At 37.7% G+C, this 13,078-nt stretch overlaps 1 protein-coding gene across 4 annotated transcripts in view; it reads right to left on the reverse strand.

Moving 5' to 3' along the window:
* Positions 1-13,078, reverse strand: part of UBAP2 (ubiquitin associated protein 2) — a 112,915-nt gene that overhangs the window by 61,817 nt on the left and 38,020 nt on the right. For all 4 annotated transcript variants that reach the window (XM_077761884.1, XM_077761883.1, XM_077761881.1 and 1 more), the window contains exons 3-6: positions 10,695-10,772; positions 7,417-7,527; positions 2,251-2,404; positions 142-219 (exon numbers count right to left, since the gene is read on the reverse strand). In XM_077761884.1, coding sequence (XP_077618010.1) covers positions 142-219; positions 2,251-2,404; positions 7,417-7,527; positions 10,695-10,772 — 421 coding nt within the window. The remainder of the gene's footprint in view (positions 1-141; positions 220-2,250; positions 2,405-7,416; positions 7,528-10,694; positions 10,773-13,078) is intronic.

Raw genomic sequence — 13,078 nt, forward strand, 5'->3', positions numbered from 1 at the left:
AATCAGTAAACAAATCTAAAAACTGCAGATCAACCATTCTTTTAGAGTACACTGCCATGCCTTATTGGAGAAATAAGTACCCCACTAGCCTGTTCCTTCTTCCAGTCACAACCATCTCCTTCCCCCTTTATACTGTCTTACCTCTGCCACGGGTTCGCTTGCCCCGGTCTGAAGGCTTGTCCCCTTGATTACAATCAATTCCATTTTCTTCGCCTCTAACTACGGAAGAAAAGAGCACCTCTTGTACATAATTGTTATGTAATAATTATCAAAAGCAAGGACAAAAAGACTTTTTTAAAGACTAAAATTATACCATATGGATTAGATAACAGGAAAAACAACACCAGATAAAAGTGGCTCAAAACCTGATGACAGTGGGGCACCTGGGTGGCTCAGTCAGTTAAGCATCTGATTCTTGATTTCAGCTCAGGTCATGATCTCAAGGTTCGTGAGATCGTCACATCAGACTCTATATGCTTGGGATTCTCTCTCTCCCTCTCTACCCCTTCCCTATTCGTGCTCTTTCTCTCTCAAAATAAATCAACATTTAAAAAATGTTTTTAGGACCTTGAGGGTGTTATGCCGAGTGAAATAAGTCAGGCAGAGAAGGACAAATACCATATGTTTGCACGTATAGGAGGATTNAATGTTTTTAAAAAATGATGAAAGCACATCTTGCTTAAGTACATAAGTGAAAATTCTGTAGGGAAATAAAAATGATGTACCACTTTCTCTTTCTTCTAGTTGAACCTGCCCTCCCCTAAATCAAGTTTGCTTCAAAAAACTGCTTATCCAGCTACATAACACACAACACTGGCTTTTTGGTTATGTTCAAAGCCTAGAAAGGCATAGAATAGTAAAACACCAATACCAAGAAAATAGTGAGTTGCTGGAAAACTTATGTTGGAGACCACATCTTATGATTCTTTAGATGCTGTCCAGGATATGTCAACACAGTCTTGTCTTCTCCTCATCCCTATATTGCAATTAATGACTGTATAGAATATTCATATGGAATATTGACGCAGCTTTCTCTCTTCATCTCTTTCACAGGGTCTAAATCCTATGAATCAATGGTGTTGTCCCCTGAGTGCCTTTTTTGGCAAACCCCTCCCTGAGGCGACTAGGTGGCTCAGATGGTTAAGCATCTGACTCTTGGTTCTGGCTCAGATCATGATCTTACAGTTCATGGGTTTCAGCCTCACGTTTGTGCTTCAACACAGAGCCCGCTTAGGATTCTCTCTCCTCTCTCTGCCCCTGCCTCTCTCATTTACACTCTCTCTCTCTAAATAAATGAACTTTAAAAAAATTAAATAAATAAATTTGCCAAATACCTCCCTCAAATCCTGATCTTGCTGCCTTTGTTCCTCCCCATAGCATAATCTCCACATATAACATTAAAATATAATGTTCCTTCAAAACATGTTATTTCTTTTCTTATTGTTATATCTCACCCTACTTAGGAATGTAAATATTTGTTTTATTCATTGCCCTATGCCTATTAGATACCAGCCACATTGTAGGTAAACATCTATGGAATAAATAAATTAGCAAAACTCTCTAAGATGATGTATTAAATATTTACCTTTTATTCACTCATAATTTAGCTACTTCGGTATGTCTACACAGCAGGTAGTGTTGCTATGTGTAAATGATTACAAAATCTGGATCAAATGAAAGAATAATGAAAATCTTCCCTATATGACAATCTACCTTTTTATCTAACCCTTGCTTATACAACGAGTACCTCTTAAGTGGGAAGAATAAACAGCATCATCTACCAATGAATGAAAAACCTCCTTTAAAATTAGAAGATACACTTGGGGTGCCTGGGTGGCTCAGCTGGTTAAGCACCTGACTCTTGATTTCAGCTCAGGTCATGGTCTCACGGTTTGTGAGTTTGAACCCCACATCAGGCTCTGCACAGACAGCCGGGAGCCACCCTGAGAATCTCTCTCTCTCAAAATAAATAAACATTAAAAAAAAAATTAGAGGATACACTTGATACATAACAGAAAACCGTCTTAAGTGACACAACACAATTACCTACAGCTCAGGTTAAGTGCTAATACGGAATTGCATCAGTTAGGATTCTAATGAACTACTTAGTTGTAGCTCATTAAGTGTTAACTATAAAGACAAACACTGCATTGAGGAACTAGACTTATGGGCATTCACTGGACCACTCTTTCAGCTTCTTGGTGTGCATAAGAATTCTCTTAACAAAAAACTGAGAAGAAATGTACTTACACTCTCTCCCACGATTGCCACCTCTTCCTTTCCGGTTGTTATTTCCACGTCCACGGTTTATTTCTCTCTCACTTCTCTTCTCTCTATTCTCTTTGTTCTCTGAACTTTCTTTTCCAAAATTCTTCTTCTTCCCCCCTACAGTCTCCCATGAAGTCTATCAAAGATAAGAATGGTCAGAGCTGTCGTTCTAAGTGTATACAATCATGAAGGGTGTGCACATCTTTCAGACCTAATTACCCATGCCTTGCAACTCACTTGCCTAACATTTTAATTCTTATCCTCTGATGATAAAGACAAGAAACCTCTTGCTAAGCTCCTATTTCTAGATACATCACAACAGAGTACAGCAGCTAGCTTAATTAACATACTGTGTGTTGTCCCACCATAGAGCCTTTTCCTGTACTTTATGGCTTTTACCTATGATTTAAGACTAAAGTAACTGACATTTCCCCTAAGCTCCCACACAATGCCATCCTCCCCTTTATCAGTAGGCCTTAAGCCTATTAATAAGTAGATTTGCTCAAAGAATACAAAATTATTTTAAAATACTCCATAAAATCTCAGAAATGCAACTTGCTCTATTCACTTAACCAAAGTAATCATCTAAAAAAATTTAATGGTAGGCAAATAAAATTTGTTTTTTGTTTGTTTTAAACAAAGTACCCAAAGACAGCCCAGAGCCTGAGCCTGCTCTAGATTCTGTGTGTGTGTCTCTCTCTCTGCCCCTCCCCCACCCGCACTTGGTGTCTCTCTCTCTCTCTCTCTCAAGAATAATAAAACATAAAAAAATAATAAACTAAGTACCCAAAAGTTCGACTTCAAAGACCTGTTCTAATGAGAAGTCAGATTATTTATATCACCTCCCTTCTCTGCCTCTCCTCTAATAGTGATTGAAATCAAATCAATCATATGTATGTAAATTGCTGAGAAAGAACACAACATTCTTGGGAAAATAAGTGAACATTAGGATATCAATAAAGGTATGTTACTGAGAAATCCCAAAACTGGCCCATTTGTTTCTATTTACTTTGTCATTATTTAACTCATTTCTCAAGAGATTTGAAGTGATTCAATCCCAAAGTAAGAGCAATAACTATATTAAGCTTTAAAAAAATCTTAGAATAAAAGGAAATCACTAACATTGTATATATCCAAGTAAAGAAAAGCACTGGAAATTAATTAACTAAAATTAAAGAAACATATAGCTGAATTACTTCCAAATGGTGAAGCCCAGAGTTAAAACCCTTTTTTAGAAGGAATTTTTCCAACATCTACAAACCTCTGCTGAACCTACGTATACCTAAATATAAAATCACTGGATATGGAAAAAAATACACATTAAAACAAGTTATTTTCTACCATTAAGCTTGATACACATTTTTAAAAATGAACAACTAACAGTTTCAGCAGAATAATCAGGTATGTTCGGTTCTGAGGAGTATGCAGCTATTTTAACCTTCCTGCAAGTCAACCTAGGAATAGTACTCAAACTAATTAAGTTTACAGCTTTTGACCCAGAAAACTTAGTTCCAGGCCTTTATTTACAGAAAATAATTTTATAATTGTGCGAACATTTATATGCAACAGTACAATAAAACGGGGGTAGGGAGTCTGCAAATATCTAGCTTAAGAGACTACCTACCCTAAAATATCCATAAAAAGCAATATATAGCCACTTAAAGAGTTATCCAGGTATACACAAAAAGAGACCCATGACAGAAGTGTAGCCAACTATCCAACAAACTGTATAAAATAGGATTACATTTTTTTAGTTCAAATGAAAGCCTATGTATATACTGAAGGAAGTTAGGTACAGTTAAATAAGGACATTAATATGATTTAATTTTATCATTCTGCATTGCTTTTTTTATTAAATAAAGCTTATTTATTCCAGAAAAATAATTCTCTACTGTACAAACTCAACTTATTTTCACTAATATGAATAAACAAGAAACTTATCTAAGATAGAATCCTGTCCTCTTAACAAGAGAAAAAGTAAATTATAGAGGTCCTAGAAAATTATACACAGTAGAGTCAGCACAAGGTGCATATGTATACAATTTATAATGTCTTTACATGGCCAAACCTAAAGGTACTCAATCATTATAAAGGGACATACTCTCTATATGTAAAACATCTGAGCCCATTTCATTCAGGATGCCCATAAGCAAGTCTTGGCTTGTGAACTCTACAAAGACTGACAAGAACTTATTTGTGGGGCAAAGTAAGGAAAGCAAACTTAAGGGCAACTGATCTAACACCACTGTAAATACTAAAGACAATATCGCACATTTGACAGAACAGTCTATGAGCATGCACACAAGCTTTCAACACGAACCAAATAATTATAAAAAATTTTCAATAGAACTTCTAACAATCTATATTTATCTATATATATTTTGTTATCTATATTTTGCTGCTACTTATAGAACAGGTTTGAAGAAGTTCTCAGAGGGATGGCCCTCCCAGACACATTTACTAATCAGAAACGCAACTTTCCAGGCCAGCTAATTAAAAATCACTCTCCCACCTCCTTATATTTGCCAGGAACTACACAACACAAACAAATTACTTGGGGGGGAAAAAAAGAACATTAATGCAAGAGACTGATATTTCAAAACTATTCTGTCACTGAAAACAGCATTATAATGAAACGAAAGGTTTAGCACTTATGATCACGTTTAATGTTTTCTTTTGTGACAGCTACTCTTCCGTGAGAAAGACACTGACCCTTAAAAAAAAAAAAAAAAAGCATGAACATTTCCACTTAACATTACTTTTTTCAAAGAAATCATGTGGGGTCGGCTTTAGCTCAAGCAGTTACTTCGCATGTGGTTGTTTCAAAGAAATAATTTGGTTTCAGAGGATCCTGACATGAAATAAGGTTAGCCAAGAGGATAAAACAGATTTGTTTGCTTTCATGGTTTATTGAAAAAAAATTTTAATGTTCACTCATTTTTGAGAGAAAGAGAAAGAGCACAAGCAGAAGAGGAGCAGAGAGAGATGGAGACACAGAATCCAAAGCAGGCTCAAGGGTCCAGCTGACAGCACAGAACCTGAGGCAGGGCTCAAACTCATGAACTGGAAGATAATGACCTGAGCCAAAGTCAGACATTAACCAGCTCAACCACCCAGGCATCCCCCTTTTGTGGTTTATTTTAAATGTTCTTGCTCCTACCAATCCTACAGTGTTTACATTGACTAGTACCCCAACCCCCAATAAATTCTACCCCAGTCAGGGGAAGATATTCCTTACAACTGGTTAGCCATGGCTGCTGCAAACAACAACCAGGCAGGATACAAGGCAAATACTATCAAAGAAAAGATGTACCATAGCATGAAGCTTAACAAACCAAGGTTTCAAAAGGACTTTGTCTCTGCCTCTTCATTTCCCCCACAGCCTTCTCATCTCTCAACAAACATATTCTTTTGTGTATTTATTCAGGCTGCAATTTGCTATATTCTGATATGTGAAGAAATCAAACCAGATCTGACCCCACTCTGTGGTTTCCAGGTTCAAGATAACCAAAGATATACTCTTCATCATTCAACCCAGAAGTAACTCCTCTGGGTTCAGTCTCAAATGAGCAGAAGAAGTAAAACTAAATAGAAGAGAGAACTGGACATTTCATTTAAGACTTAAAAATTCACCCAACTACTACAAAAAAGGAATAAAGTCTGCGGGAGCTAAAGGGAAGGCAACACAAAGTAGTACCTTGGCTTACCTCTACCATAAAAAAGAGAACAGACCCTCAAATTAATGATTTGGAAATATTTCCTTTATGCAGAGTAATTTTTTTAAATATGTAAATAGGAGGACAGTTTAGCCCTTCAGCTCATTTTGAAAATCAGAGATGGGGTTCCAGCATGGTTCAGATGGTTGAGCATCTGAATCTAGATTTCGGCTCAGGTCATGATCTCACAGTTCATAGGACTGAATCCCCATTGGGCTCTGCGCTGACAGGTGGGAGCCTGCTTGGGATTCTCTCTCCCTCTCTACCCCTCCCCCACTCACATTGCCTCTCAAAATAAACATTAAAAAAAAGAAAACAAAAGAAAGGAAACAACAGAGAGCCATTCTACACTGCAACCATTAGTAGTGTGGTAAACACATTCCCTAGAAAACATAGGCCTAAGCATCAGCAAACAAAAATTCTAAATTTTATTTCATTGCTTAATATGACGTATTTTCCCAACAAACTGACATATTTGGTAGTTTACCATGTTGACTAGTGTTATCTTGAATGGAATTTTACTCACAGATATTGCTATACTCAAATAGTGAAGTATATTCCCAATTATCTCATTTTTATAATTATAAGACTCTTTCTGCTTTTTTCATATTAAAGATACTTGTTATACTTTCAAAATACTCACAACAGTTCATTTTTATATAGCCTATCCTTAAAAATGAGAACTTGATTAAACTTGAACACTGACAAAGAAAGCATTTCTGGTTGTGTTCATTTGTATACTCCTTTTAAGGTGCATCATTATTTGTTTTAAATCTACTCTAAGATGGTTTCAATTTCAAAATACAAATGAAATATTGTATAATCTCCATGTAGAAATCAAAAGATTAGGGCTAACAACTGCCTACTGTGCCTTTAGTTATATCCTTCCTAAAATAAAAGGGAGGAGCTTTAGTGTGCTTACCTCAAACCTTTACTAAGCTAATGAAAAAACAACAACAACAAAAAAAAAACCACATTTTTTTTCCTTATATCTATCTCTCAAAATTTGTCTGTAGAATATTCACACATAAGCAAATAGATATACCAGCAAATCCTGGTTTTCTGTTAGTCTAGAGATATAAGAAGTAGTAAGAGGTGACGACTGAGATGAAGAAACATGAGCAGTGAAGCCAAGAGAAGTTTTTCTGGTGGTGAAAATGTCCACAGGCCCAGAGAATTTGGAAACTGTGTAAGGCTGGAGTAGATGACCAAGTTCTCTTTCGAGTCTTCAGATTCTACAACTTCATGAAGAAACCATATATAACAAAAACAGTCATTTCAGGTTAGTGTTCTTTCTGGTCTTGAAACAAATATGGAATGGAACCCATAACTCCCTCCACCCCCCACCCCCAAAAAGGTGAAGTTCAAAATGCAATATGGAATTGGAGACAAATCTTAGCACTGCAAAACAATTAATAATAATAATACTTACCGTGTCTGAATTCCCTTCCAGCAATATATTGATAGCTTTGTTCACATCTCCATTACAGTCATGTAGGGCCACTATGCATTCATCCTGATTTTTCCCCGTCACTTCCATAAGCTATTGAAATTATAAGGAAATGGTTAAGGGGACCCCAAAATGGCACTTGATATTAATTTTAAGATTCTTCTAGGGGCACCTGGGTGGCTTCATCAGTTAAGTGTCTTGGCTTCAGCTTAGGTCAAAATCTCATGGTTCACGGGTTCAAGACCCTTGTCAGGCTCTGTGCTGAGAGGGTGGACCCTGCTTGGGACTCTCTCTCTCTCTCTCTCTTTCTGCCTCTTCCCCGCTCATGTTCTCTCTCTCTCTCATTAAAATAAATAAACATTTTTATAAAAGGATTCTGGGGCACCTGGGTGGCTCAGTCGGTTAAGCATCTGACTTTGGCTCAGGTCAGGATCTCATAGTTTGTAGGTTAAAACCCCGCATTGGGCTCTGTGTTGACAGCTCAGAGCCTGGAGCCTACTTCGGATTCTGTTTCTCCCTCTCTCTGTCTCTCTCCTGCTCATGCTCTGTCTCTCCTCTCTCAAAAATAAACATTAAAAAAATTTTTTTAATAAAATTAAATAATTCTTCTATATAAAAATAGAAATTACACAGTCCATCCCCATGAAGATGCCCTCCTTCCAGACTCTGAATTTATCATCAGCACAGGTTTACCTGCTTTTTGTAGCCATTCCTTGTCTTTTCATCAATACAGAAGAGTCAAACTACTAATCAACATTCCTTCAAGCTGACCAAGTATCAGATTATTAATCAGCAGCACATACATACATGTATACCATAAGTCTCAGCATAATCAGGGTCAGGTGACTACTCCAACTTAGTTCAATGGCCTGGGATTCACAAAATTTTGAACAACTCAAATACTAAGTGGACTCTACATTTCCCAAAGACCAAATGTATGTGGCTACATTAACAGAACATCCAGTCCAACCATTTTATACACAGAAAATAGTACCTATGTGGTCTATCACTGCTGGGATTAGAACACTCCACATACATAATAAGTTACAACACCCAAAGGTCTCATAAATGGACTTCCACAAGCAGCTTCAACAGGGTGCTATGTTTGAAGTAATCAAAGAAACCCCTTGGTACATTCTCTTTATAAAGGGAGATTAAGCTAAACATTTTCATCACAAGTATAATCACAGATTAAGCACAAGACAAGTTTCTTAATTACCAGTGAATAAATGTATAATTTAAGTTTCTGTTGTGTCTTATATACATTTTAACTGCTTTTACTACCTGTTAAAAATGGATTGACACCAACATCTGCAGTGCTTTCTCTAGGGTCAAAAAACTAATTGATAGCAAAGCCTCTCTGGAATCTAGGTATCCTAATCTCATAAATACAGCTCTTTGCACTATACCATTCTCTCTGTGATCTCCTCTCTGCATTACACAGTTAAGTTCTACACACTTTACAGCTTTCCAGTGCTTTGGTCTTTGGATATCTACTAGAGTCAGTTTTTAATCAATGATCTGTGTTACTTTTTAATGTTTACTTATTTTTGAGAGAGACAGAGAGAGAGAGAGCGAGAGTGAGAGAGCGCATGCACATGGGAAGGGAGGAGCAGAGAGAGGGAGACAGAGGATCTGAAGTGGGCTCTGTGCTGACAGCAGAGAGCCCGATGCAGGATTCGAACCCATGAATTGTGAGATCATGGCCTGAGCCAAAGTTGGATACTTACCCAGCTGAGCCACCCGGGTGTCCCATCCTCTATTAACACAATACCTGCAATATACACGTGTTAAGATACACACACCCCCCATGACTGAATTAGTAAGAGATGGAAATTTAAACTTATAACTCTGAACTCCTGGACCAGAGTTCTTTTTTTGTGTATCTACTATGCTATTCAGATAAAATGCAATATAAAATGAAGCAGTACATCTCAAACTGTACATAAATCTCCTTCCAGAAAAGAAATTCTATAATTTTTAATAAATCCTTTTTGTGCCCTTCTAAAAATATTGCCAATTGTCTAACAACAGCAACTGTAAATAAAAACAAAGAGTTTACATAGTAAAGGGCTATATAGTTCATTAGGCAGGAATGTAGGCATGAGCAACAGGTAGATGGACCTTAAACATCCTGATGGAGAACTCTAACTGAGAAGAGTCAGGGGACCACACCAATCCACCCATCTAGCAGTCGATTTGTGGTTACAACATCTCACCAGAGGAAGATTTTAAGTTTGCTGTGCTTTTTGCAGTTGTACAGAAAGCAGACGCTTGCCCTTATTTGGCCTAGGTCTCTAGAATAGAAATAACGTCGTAGTTTCCTACAGGTGCAGGCATTTCAAATACATCTTGGGAAAGGACATGCATAGTTGGCTAATTATTCTATAATCCAGGTCTGTCACTGAAATGTTGCAACCCAAGTATCTCCCCAAAAGAAAACAACTGATGTTATGTCCACACCCTGAATTTTCCAAGGCCAATGTCTCTCTTCATTGCCCTGCTCTTCCATGGAGTACACTTTACTAAAACTTTGCTTTTGCTTTACTCTTCTTGTATTCTTTACAGTGGCTGTAAAGTGTTAATAACAAGTTCACTATGGGACACTCAATCCAAGGAACAATTACTAGTAGACCTCTACCAAGGGCTGGACCAAGGTAAGTGTTAACAGCTTAAGTCTAGAGTCTTGAAGGAAAAAGAAGTCTTAACAGGAACAAAGATTCTGAAATTAAGATTTTTATTACCAAAAAGGCCTCTCATTAAAATTCTAAATGAAGACATCACCCTAAAATTTAATGTTATATTTTTCCAGCCTATGTTTGGAATCATAACCATTTTGAAAAAGGCAATTCAGGGGTGCCTGGGTGGCTCATTCGGTTAAGCGTCTGACTTCGGATCAGGTCATGATCTCACAGTTCGTGGGTTCGAGCCCCACATAGGTCTCTGTGCTGACAGCTCTGAACTTGGAGCCTACTTCGGATTCTGTGTCTCCCTCTCTCTCGGCCCCTCCCCTGCTCACACTCTGTCTCTCTCAAAAATAGATTAATTAATTAATTAAAAAAGAAAGAAAGAAAAAGGCAATTCAGTTCTTAACATTAAACAAAATTTTCTGAGAACTTGCCAATACTAAATGTACTTTCTATTCACAAATCTAGACAATGTCAATGTGCCTTTTCACAAATGTATAGCTCACTATTGATAACACTAGTAACTATGAAGATTCTACTGCCAAAATAATAGTATAATTTGCCAGAACATACCTGTTTAACTTTAGCTTCAAACTCTGAATCATTTTTATCAAAGATCACTTGAGCGAGACGCATCTGTTCAGCTGTTGCCTGAAAAGCACACATACAACTTTTAAAGATTTAATCACACAAAATATAAGTTATATGCCAAAATATGCTATAAAAAGGGGAAAAAAAGTCTCAAGCACTACAGCACTATGTAACAGAAATACTGATTAACTAAAAAAACAAAAGACGTGGGGTGCCTGAGTGGTTCAGCTGGTTAAGTGTCCAACTTCCACTCAGATCATGATCTCACAGTTCATGGGTTCGAGCCCCACATAGAGCTCTGTGCTGACAGCTTGCTCAGAACCTGGAGCCTACCTCAGATTCTGTCTCCTCTCTCTGCCCCTCCCCCACTCATGATCTCTCTCAGTCTCTCAAAAATAAATGTTAAATAAATAAATAAATAAATGATGTCTCTTAGTGACTGAATGAGAATCCACTGAGTGAAGTAAGGTGAGGTTGAAGAGCTTAAAAAAAAAAAAAAGACTGAATTTAGAGCTCTCAAATGTATACAACTTATTTCCATCATATTAAATTACATCATATTAAATGGCATAAAGGTCCCAGTCCTTTGGCCAAATGACGTAAAGTTATTATTCACCTTGACAGGCCATGTGACCCACTTAAATTTTCTTTCCCCTGGGGGATGGGAGTAACAAGCACTAGAGAAAACTGGAAGAACAGGAAGTCGTAGAACTTGCTAGGACCTAGGCTTAGATNCATTTAAAAATATATATATATATTTTGGTCAGTATACCAAGGGCTATATTTATCTAAATTAAAATTATTGGGGGGGAGGCTGTGTGGCTCAATCACCTAAGTGTCTGACTCTTAACATCTCAAGGTCATGAGTTCAAGACCCATACTGGGCTCTGCTCTGGGTGGGAAGCCTACTTTAAAAAAAAACAGAGAGAGAGAGTGGGGGAGCACCTGAGTGGCTTAGTTGGTTGAGCATCTGACTCTTGATTTCAGCTCAGATCACGATCTCCCAGTTCATGTGATTGAGCCCCACATCACGTTCTGTGCTGGTAGCTTGAAACCTGCCTAGGATTCTCTGCCTCCCCCTCTACCCCCACTCTCATTCTCTCTAAATAATAAATACAGAGAAGAGAAGAGAAGAGAAGAGAAGAGAAGAGAAGAGAAGACAAGAGAAGACAAGAGAAGACAAGAGAAGACAAGAGAAGAAAAATAGAATAAGGAGCAAGGTAATGTCCCCAAAACTGATGAAAATACACCAAAAAAAAGTACCTAGAGAACAAAGCTCAACTGCTATCTTCTGTTTGAAAACTGAAAGAAAACTGAGCATGATACAATAATACATAAAATAATGGCTACAGGCTTTCAAACTCAGAAATAAAAATGAAGACTACAAAGAAGGAACACAAAAATAAATTTTTAACAGCTAATGTTTCAAGAGAACTAGAAGGTGAAAGGGGGAAATATTTAAAGTAAAAATTTAGCCTGGTGGCTCAGTCAGTTAAGCATACAACTCTTCATTTCTGCTCAGGACATGATCCCACAGTTTGTGAGTTCAAGTCCCACATGGGGCTCCGTGCGGACAGTGAGGAGCCTGCTTGGGATTCTCTCTCTCACTCGCTCACCCTCTCAAAATAAATTACAAAAGGGGCGCCTGGGTGGCTCAGTCGGTTAAGCATCCGACTTTCGCTTAGGTCATGATCTCGCGTTTCATGGGTTCGAGCCCCGCATCGGGCTCTGTGCTGACTGCCAGCTCAGAGCCTGGAGCCTGTTTAAGTCTGTGACTCCCTCTCTCTCTGACCCTCCCCTGCTCACGCTGTCTCTCTCTCTCCTAGAAAAAAATTTAAAAAAAAATTTTTTAAAAAAACACAAAATAAATTTAAAAAAAAAAATTTTATACTCAAGTGTGAAGGGAATAAATTGTTACCAGCACCTAATAACACAGGAAATATTATTCCCATGAACCTTTCCATAGAAATCAACAACAATGGTTTTAGACAACCAAAAATGACTACAGACATTGACATAAGTTTTTTTGTTTTTAATGTTTATTCGTTTTTGAGGGGCAGAGTGTGAGTGGGGGAGGGGGAGAGAGAGAAGGAGACACAGAATCCGAAGCAGGCTCCAGGCTCTGGGCTGTCAGGACAGAGCCCAACACAGGGCTCGAACTCCCGAACTACAAGATCATGACCTGAGCTGAAGTCGGACGCCCAACCAACTCAGCCACCAAGGTTCCTCTGACATAAGTATTAATGGTGACTGTTGAGCATATACTCAGTGAAAAAAAGAAAAGCAAATGGTATCTCAAAGGGAGAAAAGATGGTATACAATGGGTAATGAACAGAGTATATAGATATAACTAAAAAGGAGAGGAG

The sequence above is a fragment of the Crocuta crocuta genome, unplaced genomic scaffold (genome assembly GCF_008692635.1).
Source record: "Crocuta crocuta isolate KB4526 unplaced genomic scaffold, BGI_CrCroc_1.0 scaffold204, whole genome shotgun sequence".
NCBI lineage: Eukaryota > Metazoa > Chordata > Mammalia > Carnivora > Hyaenidae > Crocuta > Crocuta crocuta.